Source organism: Pyrgilauda ruficollis, unplaced genomic scaffold (assembly GCF_017590135.1).
Source record: "Pyrgilauda ruficollis isolate IOZ18807 unplaced genomic scaffold, ASM1759013v1 scaffold16, whole genome shotgun sequence".
In the NCBI taxonomy this organism is placed as follows: domain Eukaryota; kingdom Metazoa; phylum Chordata; class Aves; order Passeriformes; family Passeridae; genus Pyrgilauda; species Pyrgilauda ruficollis.
This window is the reverse complement of record NW_024514764.1, coordinates 858285-876864: the sequence shown is the minus strand read 5'-3', so window position 1 is coordinate 876864 and position 18580 is coordinate 858285. Positions and strand designations below refer to the sequence as shown.

Below are 18580 nucleotides of genomic sequence, written 5' to 3'. Positions count from 1 at the left end.
GGCGGGGGGGGGGGGGGCAGGGCGGCCCCGCGGCGATCCGGGATGTCGGGCCGGCTCCTGGTGACGTAGTGGGAAGGGCCGCGCCAGACCCCCGCCCGCTGCTGTCCCCCGGCACGGCACGGGACCCCCCACACCTCCTCCGGTTATCCCCCGCCATGGGCAGAGCCGCGGCGGTGGGAACGGGCAGGGCGTCCGGGGCCGCCGCTGGGAATGTGCCAGGCCCTGCCGCCGCGTGAGCACCGGCACCGGCAGCGTTGTCCGCGCCCGCCCCGGGCCAAGCCGTGAGTGTGGCGTCCGCCGGGCCGCCGCTGCCCCGGGAGGGAGGGAGGGAGAGCGCGGGAGCTCTGTCCGCCGGCAGCGGGGTCCCATCTCCCGAGGAGGGTGGGGGGGCGGGAGGGGGTCTGGCGCGGTACCGGGACCCCGTGCTCACCTCCCCGTCCTGCGGGGCTCTCTCTCCCGGCAGGGCGGCGGGTGCCATGAGCAGCAGCTGCGCGTCCCCCGCCGCCGCCCGCCGCCGCCTGCAGCGCCGGGATCGATAGAGGCGGGGGCTGCGGACGCGCCATGGCCGGCAGCGGCTACACGGACCTGCGGGAGAAGCTCAAGTCCATGATGCCCTACCGGGACGGCCACAAAGGCGGCGGAGGCGGCGGCCTCCCGCGGGAGCCCCCCGAACCTCCGTACGACCGCAAGCGGCGGCACCAGGAGGACTCCGGCTCCGAGCCCAGCGACTACGAGGAGCAGAAGGAGGAGGAGGAAGCTCGGAAAGTGAAGAGCGGCATCCGCCAGCTTCGCCTCTTCAGCGCCGAGGAGTGCGCCAAGATCGAGGCGCGCATCGAGGACGTGGTGTCCCGGGCGGAGAAGGGGCTCTACAAGGAGCACACGGTGGACCGGGCGCCGCTGCGGAATAAGTATTTTTTCGGGGAAGGCTACACCTACGGGTCTCAGCTGCAGCGGCGAGGCCCCGGGCAGGAGCGCCTGTACCCGCGGGGGGAGGTGGACGCCATCCCCGAGTGGGTGCACGACCTGGTGATCAGGAAGCTGGTGGAGCACCGGGTGATCCCCGAGGGCTTTGTGAACAGTGCCGTCATCAACGACTACCAGCCGGGGGGCTGCATTGTCTCCCACGTGGACCCCATCCATATCTTTGAGAGGCCCATCGTCTCCGTGTCCTTCTTCAGCGACTCGGCGCTCTGCTTCGGGTGTAAATTCCAGTTCAAGCCCATCAGGGTGTCGGAGCCCGTTCTGTTCCTGCCCGTGAAGAGGGGGAGCGTCACGGTGCTCAGGTAACTCGCCCGCGTTGCCGAGGCTCCGGTTGTGTAACGCGGATCACGAGGCGCCTCGGGCTCCGTCTCCCTCGCCTGTCGGTGCTCAGGGGCTCGCTGTGGCGGAAGGGGTGAAGCAGGGATTTGGGGAGGGCAGGTCCTGCCGTCGTGGTGGGTGAGGATTTGGGTGGGTGCCCTCTCCACGGGGCTTGAGGCGAATGCTGGTGGGAGCGTGCTAGCAGAGCTGAGCTAGCCGTTGAGTTCCTGTAAGTGGTTAAAGTAACTCATTGAGACACAAAATGGATCCTTTGCCCAAGAGTGGTCAGATCGGAGCAGCTGTAGGGACAGGGCTACCGGGTCTATTCTTAGCTCGGCCGGGTCTTCTCTGACCTGACCTTAATCGTGGAGAGGAGGTGTGAATGGCCTCGTCTTCCCAGTCTGTAAACTGGGAATGCTGAGCCCTCCCCTGCCCGGTGACGATAGGGAGACCAGAGTGCAGAGCCCCGCGTGATTGTCACTTGGAAGTGCAGCGGGTCACGGGCACAGGAAGGGACTTCTTGTGTGTTGAGGAAGAGCCCTGGAAGGTGGAATGACCTGCCCAAGGTCACGCAGTTGGCCGGCAGCGAAGCTGGGATTGGCACCGGGAAGCGCCTGCTTCGTAATCCCACTGCCTCCCGGTACGGGCTGGGAGGGGGAGCAGACAGGTGAGGGGCCAGGAGGGGCTGGAGCACAGCGATCCTGCTGCTCTCCAGCTCCTGGGGAGGGCAGCTCGAAGCCTGGCACCAGGACTGCCAATCCTTGTGTCCCTGAAGGTCAGAGTGCTCCCTGCCAGCAGCAGGGATGACCAGGACTGTGCCAGCAGTGCTACCAGCTGTATCCTCCTTTGAAGGGATGTTTTTTTGGACTGGTGAAGGTCCAGGCCGGTTTTCCGGGCTCCCAGGCCGTAATACAATCCCTTGCTTTGGCTTGTAAATTGATCGCTGCAGGGTTCGGGAAGGAATTTTTCCCCCCACAAACACACGGCCTCCTTGCCTGGTGCATCAATAATAAATGCTGAGATCTCGCGTCGCTTTTATCTCTGAAAAGCTGCACAAACATTAACTAATCCTTGCCGTACCCCGGTGTTAGGTAACTTGTGTGGATTAGCCGGTGATGAGGGAGGCTGCAGAGGGAGTCGGGAATGGCGCTGAGGACATTTTCTCATTCTCTGGTGGTTTGACAGGGCTCCGGGGGCAGAGGTCAGGGTGATTTTGTGAAATGGGACCCAAGGGGACCCATCCTGCCCTGTATCTTTTTACTGCAGAGCAAGCTCCATCCCCAGGGATGGACTGCTGGGTGTGAGGCAGCTGCTCTGCTCCCTGACTTCTCTGAGATACCAGGAGGGAAAATTTCTACCTTAATTTTCCTGCTCCTGATGCGAACCCCTCTGCTGTCTTTCCTCATCAGGCCTGGATAAATAGTTGCCCTTCCTTTTACAGCCAGAGGCCTTCTTTTTTTAAGGACAGTGAGAGTTTTATCCTGCTTGGAAGCATTCTGGCAGAGCTGCTAATGCAGGGTCAGCCTCAAGTCTTGCAGTCAAAGCCTCTTGAAAAACTCTGGAGGAGGATCTGCAGTGGAGGATGGTGGGAGGAAGGAGAGATGCTTTCCCTGCTCCAGGACCAGAGAATGATGTTTTCTTATTCCAGAGCCTTGCTCTGCTGGAAGAGGCTGCTGGCTCAGGGCTCGTGGAATTGGAGTGAGATGTCTCCCAGGGGTGTTTGGGTTGTTGGCCAATGTCACTCAGGTGCTGTTACCAGTTTCTTCATGTAGCTGAAGCAGTCGTACAAACCAGATGAAAATATCTTGATATCTTTTCCCTCCAAATCCAAGGGCTGCTTTCTGACCCACCCACTCTGCAGCTTGATCATGATCAGATGTTCTGCTTTCCAGCAAGTAATAGACTTTAAAACGGCGATTATTTCAAATTTGGTACAGCAGTTAGCAGGTACTTTACACTCACTTATGAGAGATTCTGCCAAAGTGACTGTTGCCTGTTGATAGGATCCTGTCTGGAATCAATTCCTTGCCTCACAGCAGATCTCCTGGTCTCCCATCTCACCCCAGGAGGAGCAGGAGAGGTGCAGATTGTGCTCACGGGTGTGTCACCAAATCCAGCCCTTGGTCATGACTAAGTCGACTCCCCAAACTTGGCGTTTTCTCCTCTGGGTAAACAGCTGCTGGAGGCAGTTGCCCTGGAGATGGGGAACGGGCACAGATAGAGGTGGCATGCCTGTAATGTCTGGGATTCAAATCCTGCTGGGTCAGTGGCTGCTCCTGGCCTGCAGCCCTTCCAGGGAAGCTGTGTGTGTTTGGGGGCTGTGTGGAAGTCCTGAGGATCTAAAGGAAGCTGTCAGATCCCTCTCTTTGACCCCACAGCACTCTGACACTGGCCCCAGATTGCCCCTGTCCCATTCCTGCTCCTCATTCCACAGCTGCTGACCCAGTAGGGATTTTGCAGAGGCACTTTCCCAGTTTCCCTCCCTTGATTTTGTTTGCCTGCCCTGAAGCAGGATGTGGTGTTTGCCAACACTGAACCTGCCTCAGACTCCTTGGAAAGTGTTCAGACCTCAAATGACAGGTGAGGTGGAACAAGATTCACGTGGCTGTGCTGTGCCCCTCTGCCAGAAGGCAAAGGCTGAGCCACCCCATGACCTGCTAATGAGCCCTTCCCTCTTCCAGCAGGGCCCACTGTCCTCTCCTTTCACATCTGCAGGGAAGATTTGCTCCTGTAGGTTTTGAGATCTAGAAGATGGCCTTCTCCAGTCCCCTCTTTTCCCACAGCCCTGGGAAGCAGGAGCTCTTGCAGGTTTGTCCCAGTGGCAGCCAGGCCAGGAGGGAGCATCAGCTCAGTGTGTGCTGCTGGATCCCAGTCCTGTGACCTGTCAGCTCCCTGGGCAGGGGCTGCTGACCTCACCTCGTTTGTGGGTTTTTCTTATTTTAACAATAATTTGGTGAGCATCAGTCCATAGAAGCAGTGGGGGGGAGATGGAGAAATTTTGCCTTTTCATCTGGGGAACTTCATCTTGGTGTGCTTTGACAATGCTTGGGCTGGGAAAAAGGGAGGGAACAGGGGGTGTGTGGAGCCACCTGGGATGGAGGATTCCAGGTTGGTCCCTGTCCTGCAGCTGCTGTCATAGGAAGCAAATCTCAGCACTGGAACTGCCAGGTTTGTTGTCTGAACGTTGGAAGGAGTGCAGCTGCAGCTGGAGGAACGAAAGGCACAGGTAACATTTCCCAGGTTCCCAGAGCTTGTGCCATGCAGGCTTCCCTCCCGCAGCTGGAGAGTGCTCCAGGTCGTCTCCTGGCTGTTTGTAATGGCAGGGGAGTGCTGTGATGTGTGTCCCTCCTGTTGTCTCGAGGTGTGTCTGATGGAAGCATAATCAGAGCAGGTTGGAGTCTCTGGAGGATGAACCTCCTTCCTTCCCAGCTGGAGGGATCTCTCTGCAGCTGGCTGCTCCAAAATAGCCTGATCCCTCAGAACAGGCTGTTGGTGCAGAGGAAGTTCCACGTGTGCCAGTGGTGATGAGGCAGAGATTTGTTCAAGCTTTTCTTGTTAGAATCTGTAGAACTTCAAGGCTTCCTTTCTGGTGATGTTTGCACAAAAATATCCACTTTTATCTCTGTGTGAATCAGTTCTGGTTCAGCAGCGGCTCTTCCAGATGGAAAAAGACTCAGGAAATAGTTGGGGGTGTAAGGTTTGACAGGTTAGTTTGGAATTGGGGTCTGGTTTTGGGGTAGTGTGTGGAAAACATCAGCGCTTCCCCATGTTCTTCTGGAAAAATCTCTGGGATGGAGATGACACACTCCGGTGTTAGATTTTCCTTTCCAGGTTGTTTTGAGTTTCTTCTCTGGGTAGGAAATTGAGTTTCTTCTCTGGATCTTCTCTGTGTGTAGACCCTTGATACCATTATGGGTGTTTTTCTTCAGGGTCTGCCCTTCACCCATGCTCAGGGTGTGCAAGGCTGGGCAGTGGGTGAGAAGTTCATGCTGGCACAAGGCAGCACGAGTATGACACAACCAAATAATAATTTTATTTAATTTCTCTGCCTGTGCAGAGGCACTCCATCACTACACATGATATAGTGCAGAGTTTTCCACACCAGTTTGGCACTGGGGCAGACTGGTGTGTCCCCATTATGGTCTCAGAGTGGTGGGGCTGTTGTTTGATGCTGTCCATGTGCATCTGGGACCACAAACTTCCTGGTGCCACTCTGGAAGTGATCTGAAAAGGGAAGGAGTGAAAAGGAGTATCCAGGCTGATACTTTGTGGGTCTGGAAGCAGACCTTTCCCTGGTGTTCAGGGTGCTGCTGAGGATGCAGAGTTGAATGTTAACGTGGGTGATATTCATGAATTCACTGGAGCTTGACGCAGAGATTCCAGGAACATTATAGAGCATCATCACGAGCCCCTTGTCGTGTTCTGCAATGCCTGGAGCATGGTGGGGCTGGACACCACCCCTGCTTCAACTGGTCAGGCCTTAGACTTTTCACTCTCCTGGCAGAGCAGTAGATCTGTGTGTGAGGAGGTGTTTCTGGGTGAGTGGGTGGGTTATCTAACCAGATCAAGGAAACCCGGTCCTGTCCCCAGAGAAGACTGCATGTGTGAGCTCTGTTCTCTGCTCAGGGTGTCCTGAATAACCTGCCTGACCCTGGCTTGCCAGCAGTGGCACGGAAAAGCCTTGTGGGGACACTGGGCTTGGTGATTTCTGCTTCAGGCTGGGTGAGCTGGCTTGAGCAGCCTTTGCCCAAGTGCCTTCCACGGTGTTGCTGTCCTTGTTGGGTGTTTCAGGAAGCTCTGAAGGTGTTCAGCTTCTCTTTTGCCCATGCTGGACTCCAGCAGGCTCTCAGTGAGCTGGCACTCTCCAAACGGCAGGTAGAGGGCAGGCCCCACCGCTGGGATCTGCTGGCTCACACCCTTGGAGTGACGGGATGTGCTCCCAGCATGGTTTGTGTGTCACAGCAGGTGTGGTGGCAGCTCTCCATGGACTCTCCGTGATTTCACCTGCTCTGCTGGCCACAGGAGCCCAGCTGGATGCAGCATTTCCTCGTGGCTGCTTCTCCAGTGTGTTGTGGGAAGCTGGGGCTGTCCTTGGCCGTGGCTTTTCTCCAGCCCGCTGAAAATGTGGAGTATCTGGAGTCATGTCACAGTGAAACACTCCTGCTGACAACAGCCACTGCTTGAGCCTGGCTTTTCCTCAGCCCAGGGAGCTGTTTCACCCTGTTACAGGGAGGTTTTAGAGGAGTGCAGCTTGGTTTGCAGGTCTGAATTTGTAGGTTACCCCATGACTACTGGGTTAGGGCTGGTGATGTTCTTGTGGTGGCTGAGGGTATTCCATGTGTTGGGGAGGATGATGAGCAGGAAAAGGGGATGAGAGGCTCAGCTCTGCATGACTGCACCGCTCTGTGACTAAAAACCTCCTTGATGTGTTATGTGTTTGGGTCTGGGTGTGCTGGCACACCTGAGCTGGGAGAGATAGCTTTTCTCATAGGCATGTTTGACATGATGCTTTGGAGAAATGTGCTCATTTTTCCCCCCTGTTGCTTTCTAATTTCTTCATAAATTAATCGTCTGAATCTACAGTTCTACATTTCTACATGTTTTATTTCACAGTGCTGGAGCAGGTGGCAGTTTCCTCTGGGACAGGCTGAAAAATTGAGTCATGAAACCCCCCAAAACCCCCTGACTGTTTTCATTCTTTCTCGATGTTTGTTCCTTCCTGCGAGCCTAGCTCCTGTGTGCCTGGGGGGTGGTGTTTGGAGGAGGAATTCCTGGTGCAAGTTGGGAAGTACTGGCCAAACTGAGTTGTTGAGGCTGGAAACCACTTTCTGCTTCTGCCTGGCATCTCCCTGATGGTGGCTTTTTGTTTCTGTTGTCAGTGGGTATGCGGCCGACGAAATCACACACTGCATTCGACCACAGGACATCAAGGAGAGGAGAGCTGTCATCATCCTCCGAAAGTAAGTGTTGAAGCCCTCCAGACAGCAAAATAAACGTGGATGTGGTGTCATGATGCTTAAACACTTGAAAACTGCCTTGCTTGTTAATTTGCTGGCTTGATCTTACACCTTGATTAGGTGTCACTCCGGCGCTCGCTCATGTCTTGCCGCACCCGGCAGTGGAAGTGGCTGGAACCTGTTCCTGCAGGGTTCATCACTTCTTGGCTCTGTGCAGCAGCACTTTGTTGTATTGTCTGGGGTTGCAAGCCCTGCTGGTGCCCAGACTGGCTTTCTTTCCTTTGGCTGCCCAGCTCCAAACACCTAGAGTATCAAACTCTCTTGCTCTGGGCTGTGTGTTCAGGTGTTGGCCATGTGATACCCACGTGTGTGAGTTACCTGGATGGTCTTTGAAGCTGATGCTTGTGATGAAGAATGTCCTGTGAAGCAGAGAAAGTTTTCTTGATAGCATGGCTTTTGTTTCCTGGGGAGAGAGGAAACACTGGCTTTGGAGGGAAACACATAGAGAGTTCAATGCTCATTACAGAGCTTGTCCTTTGAGTCTGTGTTGGGAAGCCAAGCTCCATAAGCTGTTTTAGAAAGGGGCTTCCTGTTCTGGAAGAGCACTCTTGATGGCATTTCATCAATCAGTGCTTGTTCCTAAAGCTCTTAAGAAAATGAGAGACAAAGTAAACTAATCCCACCCCAAAGTCCCTCAGTAAAACCTTCTTTTCTGCCTAGAAATCTCCTCTCTCATCAGTTCCTTCTACTAGGAGACCAAAACATGTGACTGCCACACATTGACCCCTGCTGACTGTGCCTTGGAAGGTGTTAGCAGTAATTCTGCTGTCAATAAGTGTCTTTGTCAATGAAAATACACACTTTGAGTCCTGTAAACCCAGCCAAAAACGTGGGCATTGGTGGCAGAGCTGTGGTTGTGGCCCAGGCTGGCATAAGGCTCACAGGCAAGTGGTCTGAATCCAGACTGGATGAGCTTTTGGATAGCTTAGTTGATTTCAAAACAAGTCTGGCAACATGATGAGGATATGGCACAAAGCCAGTGGAGTGGAGTTGGACATCTGGTTAGAGAAACCCATGGAATGAAGGCAGGAAAAACAGCAGCCCTGAGGCATTAGCCAAACAAAATCAGCCCAGACCCAGGGAGGCAGGATGAGATGTGGCAGGAGATAGAGTGGGATGAAAGGCAGGCTGTAGCCAAACCACCCCACAGCTGGGTATGGCCACGTGAGGTTTGGGGTGAGAGGCTGAGATAAGAACTTACAGCTGTTGTGTTCGTGGTGTTGGAGCAGCCAGGGAAAAGCAGCACAAGTGCTCACAAGCAGGCATCTCCAAGTCTTGTAGCTGCTTTGGTTGGACTTTGAGAAAGAGAAGCTGCCTGTCCTAGGTTGTGGAGTAGTTTTCTGGGAAAGACAGACTCAGATAAATAAGCTAAAGTTGCCCAAACTGGTGCAGATATCCAATGTACCTGTTTAAACTGGCTCTGCCTCTTGCTTTCTCCAGCCGTGGTAAGCTGAGGGTGTTGGATTGTTTCAGTCAAGCCTGGCTGCCCTCAAAGTGCATCAGAGCAAGAAGGGACCTTAAACCTCACCTTGTTTCAGGCCCTGCCATGGGCGAGGATACCTTCCACTAGACCAGGTTGCTCAGAGCCCTGGGCAACCTGTGCCAGTGCTTCACTGCTCTCTGAGTAAAGGATTTCTTTCTAATATCCAATCTAAATCTTCCCTCTTTTAGTTCAACACTGGTTCCTCTTGTCTTATGACCATCTCCCAATGTAAAAAGTTGCTCTCTGTGTTTTCTATAAGCCCCCTTTAAGTCCTGGGAGGAGCACTGAGGTCTCCCCAGTTGTACCCAGCTGCATTCCTGCTGGAGGGACAGAGCCTGTAGCTCTGCTGGCTTTGTTTGCTCATCCACCCTGATTTTTGGGGCCTGATTTGCTTCATGTCAGAGCAGAAGTGTCTCTGCCCATCAGACAGTGAGGGGCTAACCCGACAGACAAACCAGATGAAACCACACCAGGATTTTTCTCTGGAGCAAAGCACAAACCCCCTGGTGATTATTTCTCCGCAGCTGTGGTGAATCCTTGGCGATGTTTGCCAAAGGCTGGGTTGTGATTGCTGCCAAATAGAGCTTATTAATTGCTGCTTATCCCTGGCCAGGGTGGCCACCTCCCCGTGTCCCCTGCGTGTCCCTGCCCTTTGCCTGTGCCAGGATCTCTGCCCAGCGCCATTCCGCTCCCCGGATCGGATCATGCGGCTGCGCCTGGAACAGGCTGTTGTGCAACCAGGAAAGCAGCTCCTTCCCCTGGTGGCCTGCAAGCACGAGAGGCCTCGTAAAACTCCTCTTCCTCTTCTTGGTGGTGAGGATCAGCCCTGAGCTTTCCGGATCAGATCAGTTGGATCCTCCCAGTCGGAGCTGGGATGTTCGGCTCTGAATTCTGCCAGAGCCCGCTGGGTCCCAGACGTTTGAGTCTGGCTCTGCTCTGCCTCTGCTCCGAGCGTGTTCTCACTGACAGCAGCAGGAGAACAAAGCTGTGGGAGCTGGAGGAGCAGTGCAGTTCAGGATTCTCCAGAGCAGTGTGGTTACCAAGCAGGTCATAAACACTTCAGTGCTCGGTGTTTGCTGTGTTGGATCGCAGGGCTGCCGGGAGCCAGCAGGGTTTGGAAGTGCTTTGAGCCAGAGGAGGGGAGGAATGGCGCTCTCAGTTTGAGGTGCTGGGAGAGGTAACGTGGGAGGTGGGTGTAGAAATGAGACCTACTCAACCTTGAAAGCAGTTTTAGAGGCTTTTGCTGCCATTCTGCTTTCACTCTCATAAGCAGAGTTTGTCTATTTGTAGGTACATTGTTCTCCATGTCAGTGTCACCTCTCCTTGCACCTGGCCAGAGGGAGCTTGGCTGGTGTTCCCTTGCCCTTGCAGTGTGTTGGGGGTTGGTTTGAATTGCAGCCCCGCAGTTGCTGTTGAATTTGAGAGGTATTTAAACCACCTTCCTTGAAACAGGCAGGATCTTCAAGACCTTTGGTGTTGAAGCTGGACTGGGTCCAGCCCTGGAGCTGAGAACAACTCAGGATGACAGCATGGACTAGCACAGGCTCCAACCTGGCAGCTGCCTGTGCAAGTGTTCCTTGTTTCTGGCATGCTGGGCAAACTCAGGCTGCCATGCCCAGCTTTGCCTGTGCCAGACTGGCATCACCCTCATTAGCTGAAGAGGCTCTCCCTGATGGCAGAGAGAAGCTTGGCAAGTGGATGTGCTTCCTAATGGAAGTTTAAATTGGGATTCTCCTGTGGAAACCTCCCTCAGGAGCTGAAGTTCAGCACTGGAGAGCAAGTAGTGGTTCTCCCCCTTCATTTTTGCTGCCTCCCCCACCTGTGCATGGCTACAGTCCTGTGACTGTTCTCTTTTGGGATGAGCTCTGCTTGCTCTCCAGCGTAGCTTGAGTGTGTGCAGAGCTGCTGGAAGGGATGTATGATGCAGCTTCTGTTTGCTACACCTTCTCCTGACTCGTACTTCAACTCTCTGCACTGTGTAGTCAAGCTGAGGAACACCTGACCCCGGGAGATCCGTGGGCAGGAGGGAGTTTCCAGGTGGAAGCAGTTATTACTGTTGCAGGTGATGATTCTTTTGCAGGGCATCTCCCAGCCAGGTGGCTTAACTGGAGCTGTGAGTTATTGCCAGGTGATTTCAGGGGATTTCACAGCTGCTCCAGCAGCTCTGTTCCTTATCCCAGAGCTGGGGTTGCAGTGAGCTCAGCACCTTTTGCATTCACCTCATGACTGTGTGTCCCTAAGCCAAGGCAGGATAAAGGGCAATGGCTTCAAACTGACAGAGAGTATGTTTAAATTAGATATAAGGAAAAAATCCTTTCCTGTCAGGGTGCTGAAGCCCTGGCACAGGTTGCCCAGAAAAGTTGTGGCTGCCCCATCCTTGAAAGTGTCCACGGCCAAGGTGGACAGGGCTTGGAGCAATCTGGGATAGTGGAAAGGTGTTCCTGCCTGTGGCAGGGGGTTGGAAACGAGATGATCTTCAGGGTCCCTTCCAACTCAAACCATTCTGTGATTCTGTGAAGCTTCTAGTACCACAAAGCTGCAGCTTGTTGTGCAGTGGAATGGGGTATTCCTGCCCCTCCTCCTGAGCTGTGTGGTTGGGGTGGAGGGCTCTGCTGTGATTCTGTAGAAACTCCTTGCAAATTCTTTTCTCTTTTAATATTTGCAGAACAAGACTAGATGCACCTCGATTGGAAACAAAATCCCTGAGTAGCTCTGTGTTGCCACCAGGTTATAACTCTGACCGCCTGTCGGGAAGCAACCGGGACCAGATCCTGAAACCAAAGCGGTCCCATCGCAAAGCAGACCCTGATGCTGCCCACAGGTAGGATCATCTCTCCTAAAAGCCATGTTTGGGATGTTGTCTGTGGATCAGTGCATAGCTGAGGTGCCTGGCCTTGGAACATACTGAAAACCATTCTGATTTGCACCTGCCAGGTGCTTTCTGCAGTGCCCAGATCTGTTTTATCAGAATGAGCTCTTTGTACATTCCTCCCAGACTTGTGGAGGCTGAGCTCTGGCTGTAAGCAGCTTACATTGTTTATCCTGTGAGTGGCATAATGAAGAAGCAATAGATTTGGCTGGCTTTTGATAATGCAGTCGTTCAGAACAATAGTTTCCCTGCAGCTAATCATTTTTGACCTCTATTGCCAAGCAACCTATGCAGCTGTGTTAAACTATATTATGAAAGCAGTCCTGGGAGGGAATGTGAGGGTTTGCTATCTGGGAAAGGTTAAGGACTTCTTGGGAAGCTTCTCAGGCCTGTTTTGATTCCAGAGCTCTGTGTGTGTATTTTTGTGTGAGAAACCAGACCGTGTGGATGTTTAAGCCTGACCTTCAGGGAAGCTCCTTGCTGAGGTTTCAGACAAGCTTGAGCTCTGCAGCAAGGTTTCCCTTAAACACCTTGGTGTGAGCACACTGCTGGCTGGGAGTGATAGCCAGTCTGCCAGCTGTCCTGCATATTCCAATTCCAAAGCTTCCTGAAGATCCAGATGGCATTCTCTGCACAATGGGTACAACCCAAAAGTTGATTTGGTCCCAGGGCTTGGCTGCCACGTGGTCCCAGCCCTGTTTGAACCTGTCCTGGAGGGAGGAGGGTGGGGATGGTTTGTTTGTGAGCAGTGTTCATTCACCTGGATGCAGGCTGGAAGATGGATGAAGATCTGGGGCTGGGCTGCAGATGCAGCTTCCCTGGGAGCAGGCAGAGGGCTGGTGTCCGATTAGAGGAGCGATCATGCAGGACAAATGTGCACATCCCTCAGAGCTGTTTGTCAGCCTGATGTGACCTTATCAGGCTGTGGGGGATGGCTTGCATAGGCTCCTGCAGCAGATGGGTGTGAAAAACATGTTTTTCCTCTTTCTCTGGCCTCAGAGGCTCCAGTAAAACAGACAATTCTCATGGGTATCATAGTGGGATCTCTCAGGAACCACTCAGATAAAGTGGTGTGTGCAGCCCACCAACCCAGTCCTGCTAGAAAGTGATCAGAGGCAGCTCTGCAGAAATAACAATTGCAGTGTGCTAATATTTGAGAGAACAAAGGATTTTGGAGCTGTGGTGTGATCCTGCACCATAAGGAGCTCAGCTCTGTGCTCTGAATTCTGCTGCAGTAGAGACAGACCCCTCTGCCCAAGGGATTTTACTTGGGGCCATAAGCTGCAAGCAAAAAATAAAGAGGTTGACTGGAAGTGTTCTAGTGGAGGTAAAGGCCAAAGCTTGCCTTGGGAAGGGAAGGAACTGGCCCATCATAGTAAAGTTCTCAGCTCCTCCAGGGAGCTGCAGCCTGGTGATCTGTTCCTGCTCTGCCAGGTGCCCAGTGCTGGGAAAGCAGTGGGAAAACAGGCAGAGCTGTCACGGCAGGTAACCTGCAGATAGCGTCCAGAGGAACGCCTGGACCCCCTCGTGCTGTGCTCTCACTCCTGTTTTCTCCCTCTCCACAGGCCACGGATCCTAGAAATGGATAAGGAGGAGAACAGGCGTTCAGTCCTCTTACCAAAACATAGGAGACGGAGCAACTTCAGCTCTGAGAACTATTGGCGAAGGTCTTACGAGTACACGGAGGACTGTGAGGAGGAGGAGGAGGATGGCAGCCCCGCCAGGAAAGTTAAAATGAGGCGACACTGAGGATTGCACTTCCCAGGCTCGTGGAGCTCTTGAGATTGGCCTCCAGTCTGTGAAAACTTTCTCCTCCCTCTGGCTATCTTCCATCTAGCTTCAGTTTTGGTTTTTCCTTTCAGGCTGAAGAGTAAACAGGAAGGATTTGGTTTTATGAATGGAGGGATGCTGAGACATACGTGAGGATGGAGCATGGTGTCCTGAGTCATGGGTCAAGCTGGCATCTCTCCCTTAGGAAGCAGATAAAGTTATGCCAGGTTGTCTGTTGGGATTTCTTTTGAAAACACCAAAAAGTTTAACTGTTTCATTGCGCAAGATTCAAGAATTGTATTTTTGTTTTGGTTTTCGGTTGGGTTTTTTTTTTTTTTTTTTCTTTTTTTTTTTTTTTTGCTTTAACACTTTTCCTTTCCATATGTTCTAAATATGATGTTTGACCCCAGGAGCTGAAATTCCATGGTGGGCTCGTATTCCTTGTTTCACCAAAGGGCTCCTTGGTCTTTTTTACCTGGTGGTTGTTGGGTCTGTTTTAAGGGTGCCCTGCAGTAACTGGAAGTTTGAAGCTTTGCAGACCCCTCTTGCTGTGATCGATTTCAAAGGGTTTAGGACATTTTTGTTGCACTTTAGTGTTTTAAATGCCGTAGGTTTCCTTTCCAGACCCTTTCCCAAGCCAGCATGGGCTCGCAGCCCTGTGTCCCTGCGCTGCCCTCTCCAAGAAGAATGTACTAGAGCTCTGGTTTCTCAGTGCTGGTCTGACTGGGGCTGTGGTTCAGGAGGAAGGAAACGTGGCCCAGCATTGTCCTGAGATCCATATTGGAATCTCAGGTCTGCCAAGTGAGGGATCACACTGAGTATGTGCTGCTTCCCAGAGCTGGGGATAGCAAAGAGGAGTAGGAGACGCTGTGCTTGTGAGGGCTTGTGCCTTGGGACCCCCAGAAGAGCCCTTTCCACTGCCCCTTCCAGGTGGAGAGAGCTGAGTGGGTGCAGCATTCCCAGCACAGTGCTCCATCCCGAGGGATTGGCTGCACTCTCATGGAGCAGGAACAGGAGCTGCTGTGGCCTTGGGGGAGCTGAGCAGCTCTGTCCCCTCCGAGGCTGGCTCTGGGAGCAGGGACGCTGCAGGGCTCGAGTTTGGCCCCAGTTCAGTGCATCCAGCACTGAAGTTGCCTGGCTTATTCCTGCCTGTGTTCCTGGGGTAGGGAGTTTTCTGGTTGCTACAGGAAATGCTGAGAAGAATCAGGCATTCAGCCCCGTGGAGTTGTGATAGAGCATCTGCCATCATCATCCTCTTCTCCCACCTGGTTTGTGTTAGCCCAGACCAAAGCCTTGGTGTTTGCAAAGTTTGGGGCCCAATGCCATATTTAGAGCTGTACTTTTAAGGAAAACTTCCTCCAGTTGATTCTTTGAACCCAAGTGTTGGCAGTTGTAAGGAGTAGTCTTATTTTTAAATTTTTACTGCTTTGCCCTCCCTCCAATTGTAGTTTTTCTTAGTGTCGTGTCCCCCACACACTTCATGGTCTGCACGCTTGGCAATAAAAAGATGTAATATATTTTGAAACTTGTTTGCTGCTGTTGTGAGGGGCTCCTGGTCTAAAACAACCACCCAGGCGTTGTTCCCTGCAGTGCTGATCGAGGACATTTGCTGACATCTGAGTCCCACTGTCCTTTTCCTTCCCTGCTGATTTTCACCTGGTGTTGGGGTCCTGCTCAGGCTGGCTCTTGTCACATGAGCTCACAGTGCTGGCTCTGGGGGTGTTGGTGAGGTCCCCAGTGCCTGTCTCTGATTATCCAGTGGTTTTCCTGGTGAGAGCTCCCACTGGCTCCGTGCTGAGGCACAACCTCTGAAGGAACATGTCTTGTCAGTGCAGAGATGCAAAAGTTTGTGCTTCTGCTGCTTGTGAAACCTTGAAAATGCCATTTTCAGACCACACGTAGCATTCGAAGCGATGTTCCTCACCCTCCCAGCTTTCTGCTGCGAATCCAGGCCAGCTCTTGGCTACAAACCCCCTGTTTTGGGCAGCTTGGCATTCCCCTGACAGCAAAACTGCACGCAGGGAGCAGAGATCCCTTCTCCTCCTGATGGCTTTGTCCTTCTGGATCCATCCTGGCCATGCCCTGTTCCAGTCACGGTGCCAGGCTCTGCTGTGGGTGCAGACAGTGATAGAGGTCACTGCCAGAGGTGTCAGCTCTCCCCTCTCCCCTCCTGGCTCCCAATTTTATCCCTGCCTCTCCAATATGGATACTCTGCCCTGGTGTCAACTCGGAATGAAGCTGGAGCAGCTGACCTTTCCACAGCTGCTTCCCAGAGCAGGACTTCCATGGAATGAGGTGCTGGCTCTGTCTCTGGGCATGCTGAGTGCTTACACCTCTGTCCTGGTCCCAGCCACCACCTCATCCTGGTCCTTGTGCAGGCTGTACATGTGCAAGATTCCTTTCCCAGCTTGTTTTGGTATTCCTGCATGTCCTGCTCGGGAGCTTTCCCTTCCTCCCCTGTTCCCATCCTGCAGTGGGTCAGAGCTGGCAGCGTGGCTGGGGGGACAGGAGGAGCTCCTCTCCAGCCACCACCTGCTCTTGGTTTTGACCTGACTGCTTGGGGCTTGGCACCTTGGAGAGAGAGGGAGCAGAGGATCCCTCAGGAGAGGAGTCCCCAGCGTGCAGGCAGGGCCATCTTCCCACTTGTACAGACATTTTCTATAGACACGGATGTATATGTGTAGATAACATGGTTTTTTAACTCTTTTGCACTGAACAACATCAGAGTGAAACCTGGATTGGAAACTAGAAGACATTTTTCACACGGATCCAGAGGTCTGGATCCTTCCTGTAACCTGTCTGGTTGAAACTGTGGCTCGGAATTCCTGGTTTTCACTGCTGGGCTGCACGCAGGCATCAGGTCAGGCTGGTGGCACGGGGCTGCTGCTGAGCAGGGAGTGGGGTGAGCTCGAGTTTGGAGGCAAAACTTCTCACCAGGCTCACCCACAGCCCTGACCCTGTTAGTTTGTTGTGTTTCTGATCTGGTTGTGTGTGGTCCAACCTCTCCATGCACCCACAGCGTGTCCGTGCTCAGCCCCGAACTGGGAGCTACATCCAGTGTGACAATCCATGTGCCCAGACCAGGAGAACTGTCTTTCCTAAGGAAGGGGGAGGAAGGTGGGGCTCATCCCTGCTTTTCCACAAAGAACAGGAGGAATTGGGGTTTGTTACTGTTACCGTATCTCCAGAAGGGTCAGTGGTGGAATTATCCAAGCCCATGGATCAAAACAGCTGCCAGGTTTTGAGGAGGACTCGGGGGGGTCCAGGGTCTAGACCCCCACCAGCAGCAAAGAGTCTTTTACCTGCCAAAAGTGTTCCCTTTCCCCTGTTGGGAGGAGAAACATTTGACTGAGAAATGTCTTTGCTCCTTCCCCTGCCCACACTTAGAAGTTCTGGCTGACTTTAGTTTTTGTTTCTTAAAAGATTCTAAATTTTTTTGTTACCAATAAAAATAAAAATTAAAAAAAAAATAATAAAAAAGAAAGTGGCAATATTTTTTTCTGTAAGCTTTTCCTAGGAAAAAGCGTGGTTTGTAACAAAGTTGTACAGTTCTGAAGTTTGAGATACGAGAAGTACTGTGTGAAACGCTGTAAATGGAGCAGAGATTATTTTATGTACAGTCTGACGTGGGGGAATCTTTTAATTCCAATTGATTCTTAGGAAGAATTTGGTTCTTCACTGTCAGGGTTTGGAATTTCATGGTTTCATTATTATTTTTTTTTTTTCTTGTATAGATTGCTGCATTAATTGAATAAAAGCAGAAAGCATCTCTTGGCCTGGCTGTGTGGTACTGGGGGCCGGGACGTGCCTCGATTCCCCCTGGCAGGAATGAGGTGGTTGGGAGCAGAAAACTGGTTCTAAATAAAGGGAGTCACTGGCTCCCCGGGGACAGGGCGGCCAAATGCGGTGGCTGTGCTTCCCGTGCTGTCCTAGAAAGCAGGGACAGGGATCTCTGCCTTCCTCCCCTTCCTGCCAGCACCTTGTGCTGGGCCCCTCTTCCTCCTGGTGCCTCCCTCCTGCAAGAGGGAGATGGGATGGGTGCGATGTGCCAGAGAGAGGATGGATGGGATCTGCTGGTCTGTGGCCTCTCTTCTTCTTCCTCTCTTCTTCTTCCTCTCTTCTTCTTCCTCTCTTCTTCTTCCTCTCTTCTTCCTCTCCTCTCCTCTCTTCATCCTCCTCTCCATCTCTCTCTTCTTCCCCTCCTCTCTCTTCCTCTTCTCCCTGCTCCTTTCCTCTCTTCTTCACACCTCTTTATCTCTTATTCCCTTCCTCTGCCTCTCCTCTTTCTCTCCTCCCCTTTTCACTACCCCCTTCTTTCTCCCCTCTGTTGTTCTCCCTCCTCTCAGTTCTTCCTCCCTCTCCCTCTCCTCAGAGCAGACCCATCCTGCCCACCCTCAGTCCCCGGGGCTGTGCCGGCGCCTCAGGCCCCTCCATCCACCCATGAGCCCTCAGCCCACCGCCGGGGCATCGTTCCCCGCTCTCCCCCGGGCTGTTTTCCGCTCCAAACCCCTGCGTCAGCCCAGAGCCGCATCTCCCCGGGGCCGGGGTTAGTCAGCAGGGAGGGGAAGCCGTGCCCTGCCCGGGGTGACTCACCCCAAAACTGGGTGCAGGGCAGGCTGCTCCCCCTCCCACCTTGCCATGATGCCGTGGGGGGAGTGGGGAACAACATTCCCGGTGGCCTGGCGGGAACAGTGAGTCGCCAGCCGGGAATGAGGCTCGGATGCTAATTCTGGGAGCCGGCAGGATGCTCCGGGCCTAGGAGCCGGGGCGCCGCCATGTTGGTGCACCCCATGGCTGTGGGGCACAGGATGAGACCCTAAATCCGCGACACCCCATGTTTGTGAGGGCTTTGTGACCACGATGACCAGGCTTAGGGTATCCTCGCTGTCTCTTCCCGTGCCCACGGGGAGGGAAGAAACCGAAAGAAGTGTATTTAAAAAATAATATAAATAAACCCAGCGTAGAGGACGTTGAGTTGGACGACTACATATCCCATCGGCAGCCGCGGCGGCGCAGGCGCAGCGCGGGTAGGCGGGGCCGCGGCGCGCGGCGCGCGTTGCCGCGCGGTGATTGGCGGGCGGAGCTGTCCGTCAGGGTTCCGCCCCGCCCCCGCCGCGGCGGTGCCTGCCCGGGCTCGGCGGG

General features: G+C 53.5%; 1 protein-coding gene across 1 annotated transcript; it reads left to right on the top strand.

Moving 5' to 3' along the window:
* The first annotated feature begins 7 nt into the window (after positions 1-7).
* Positions 8-17207, top strand: ALKBH5 (alkB homolog 5, RNA demethylase). Its single transcript, XM_041462268.1, has 5 exons — positions 8-281; positions 464-1283; positions 7179-7259; positions 11465-11620; positions 13234-17207. The coding sequence occupies exons 2-5, from the start codon at positions 562-564 to the stop codon at positions 13415-13417; spliced, it is 1143 nt and encodes a 380-aa protein (XP_041318202.1). The 5' UTR covers positions 8-281; positions 464-561; the 3' UTR covers positions 13418-17207.
* The last annotated feature ends 1373 nt before the right edge of the window (positions 17208-18580 follow it).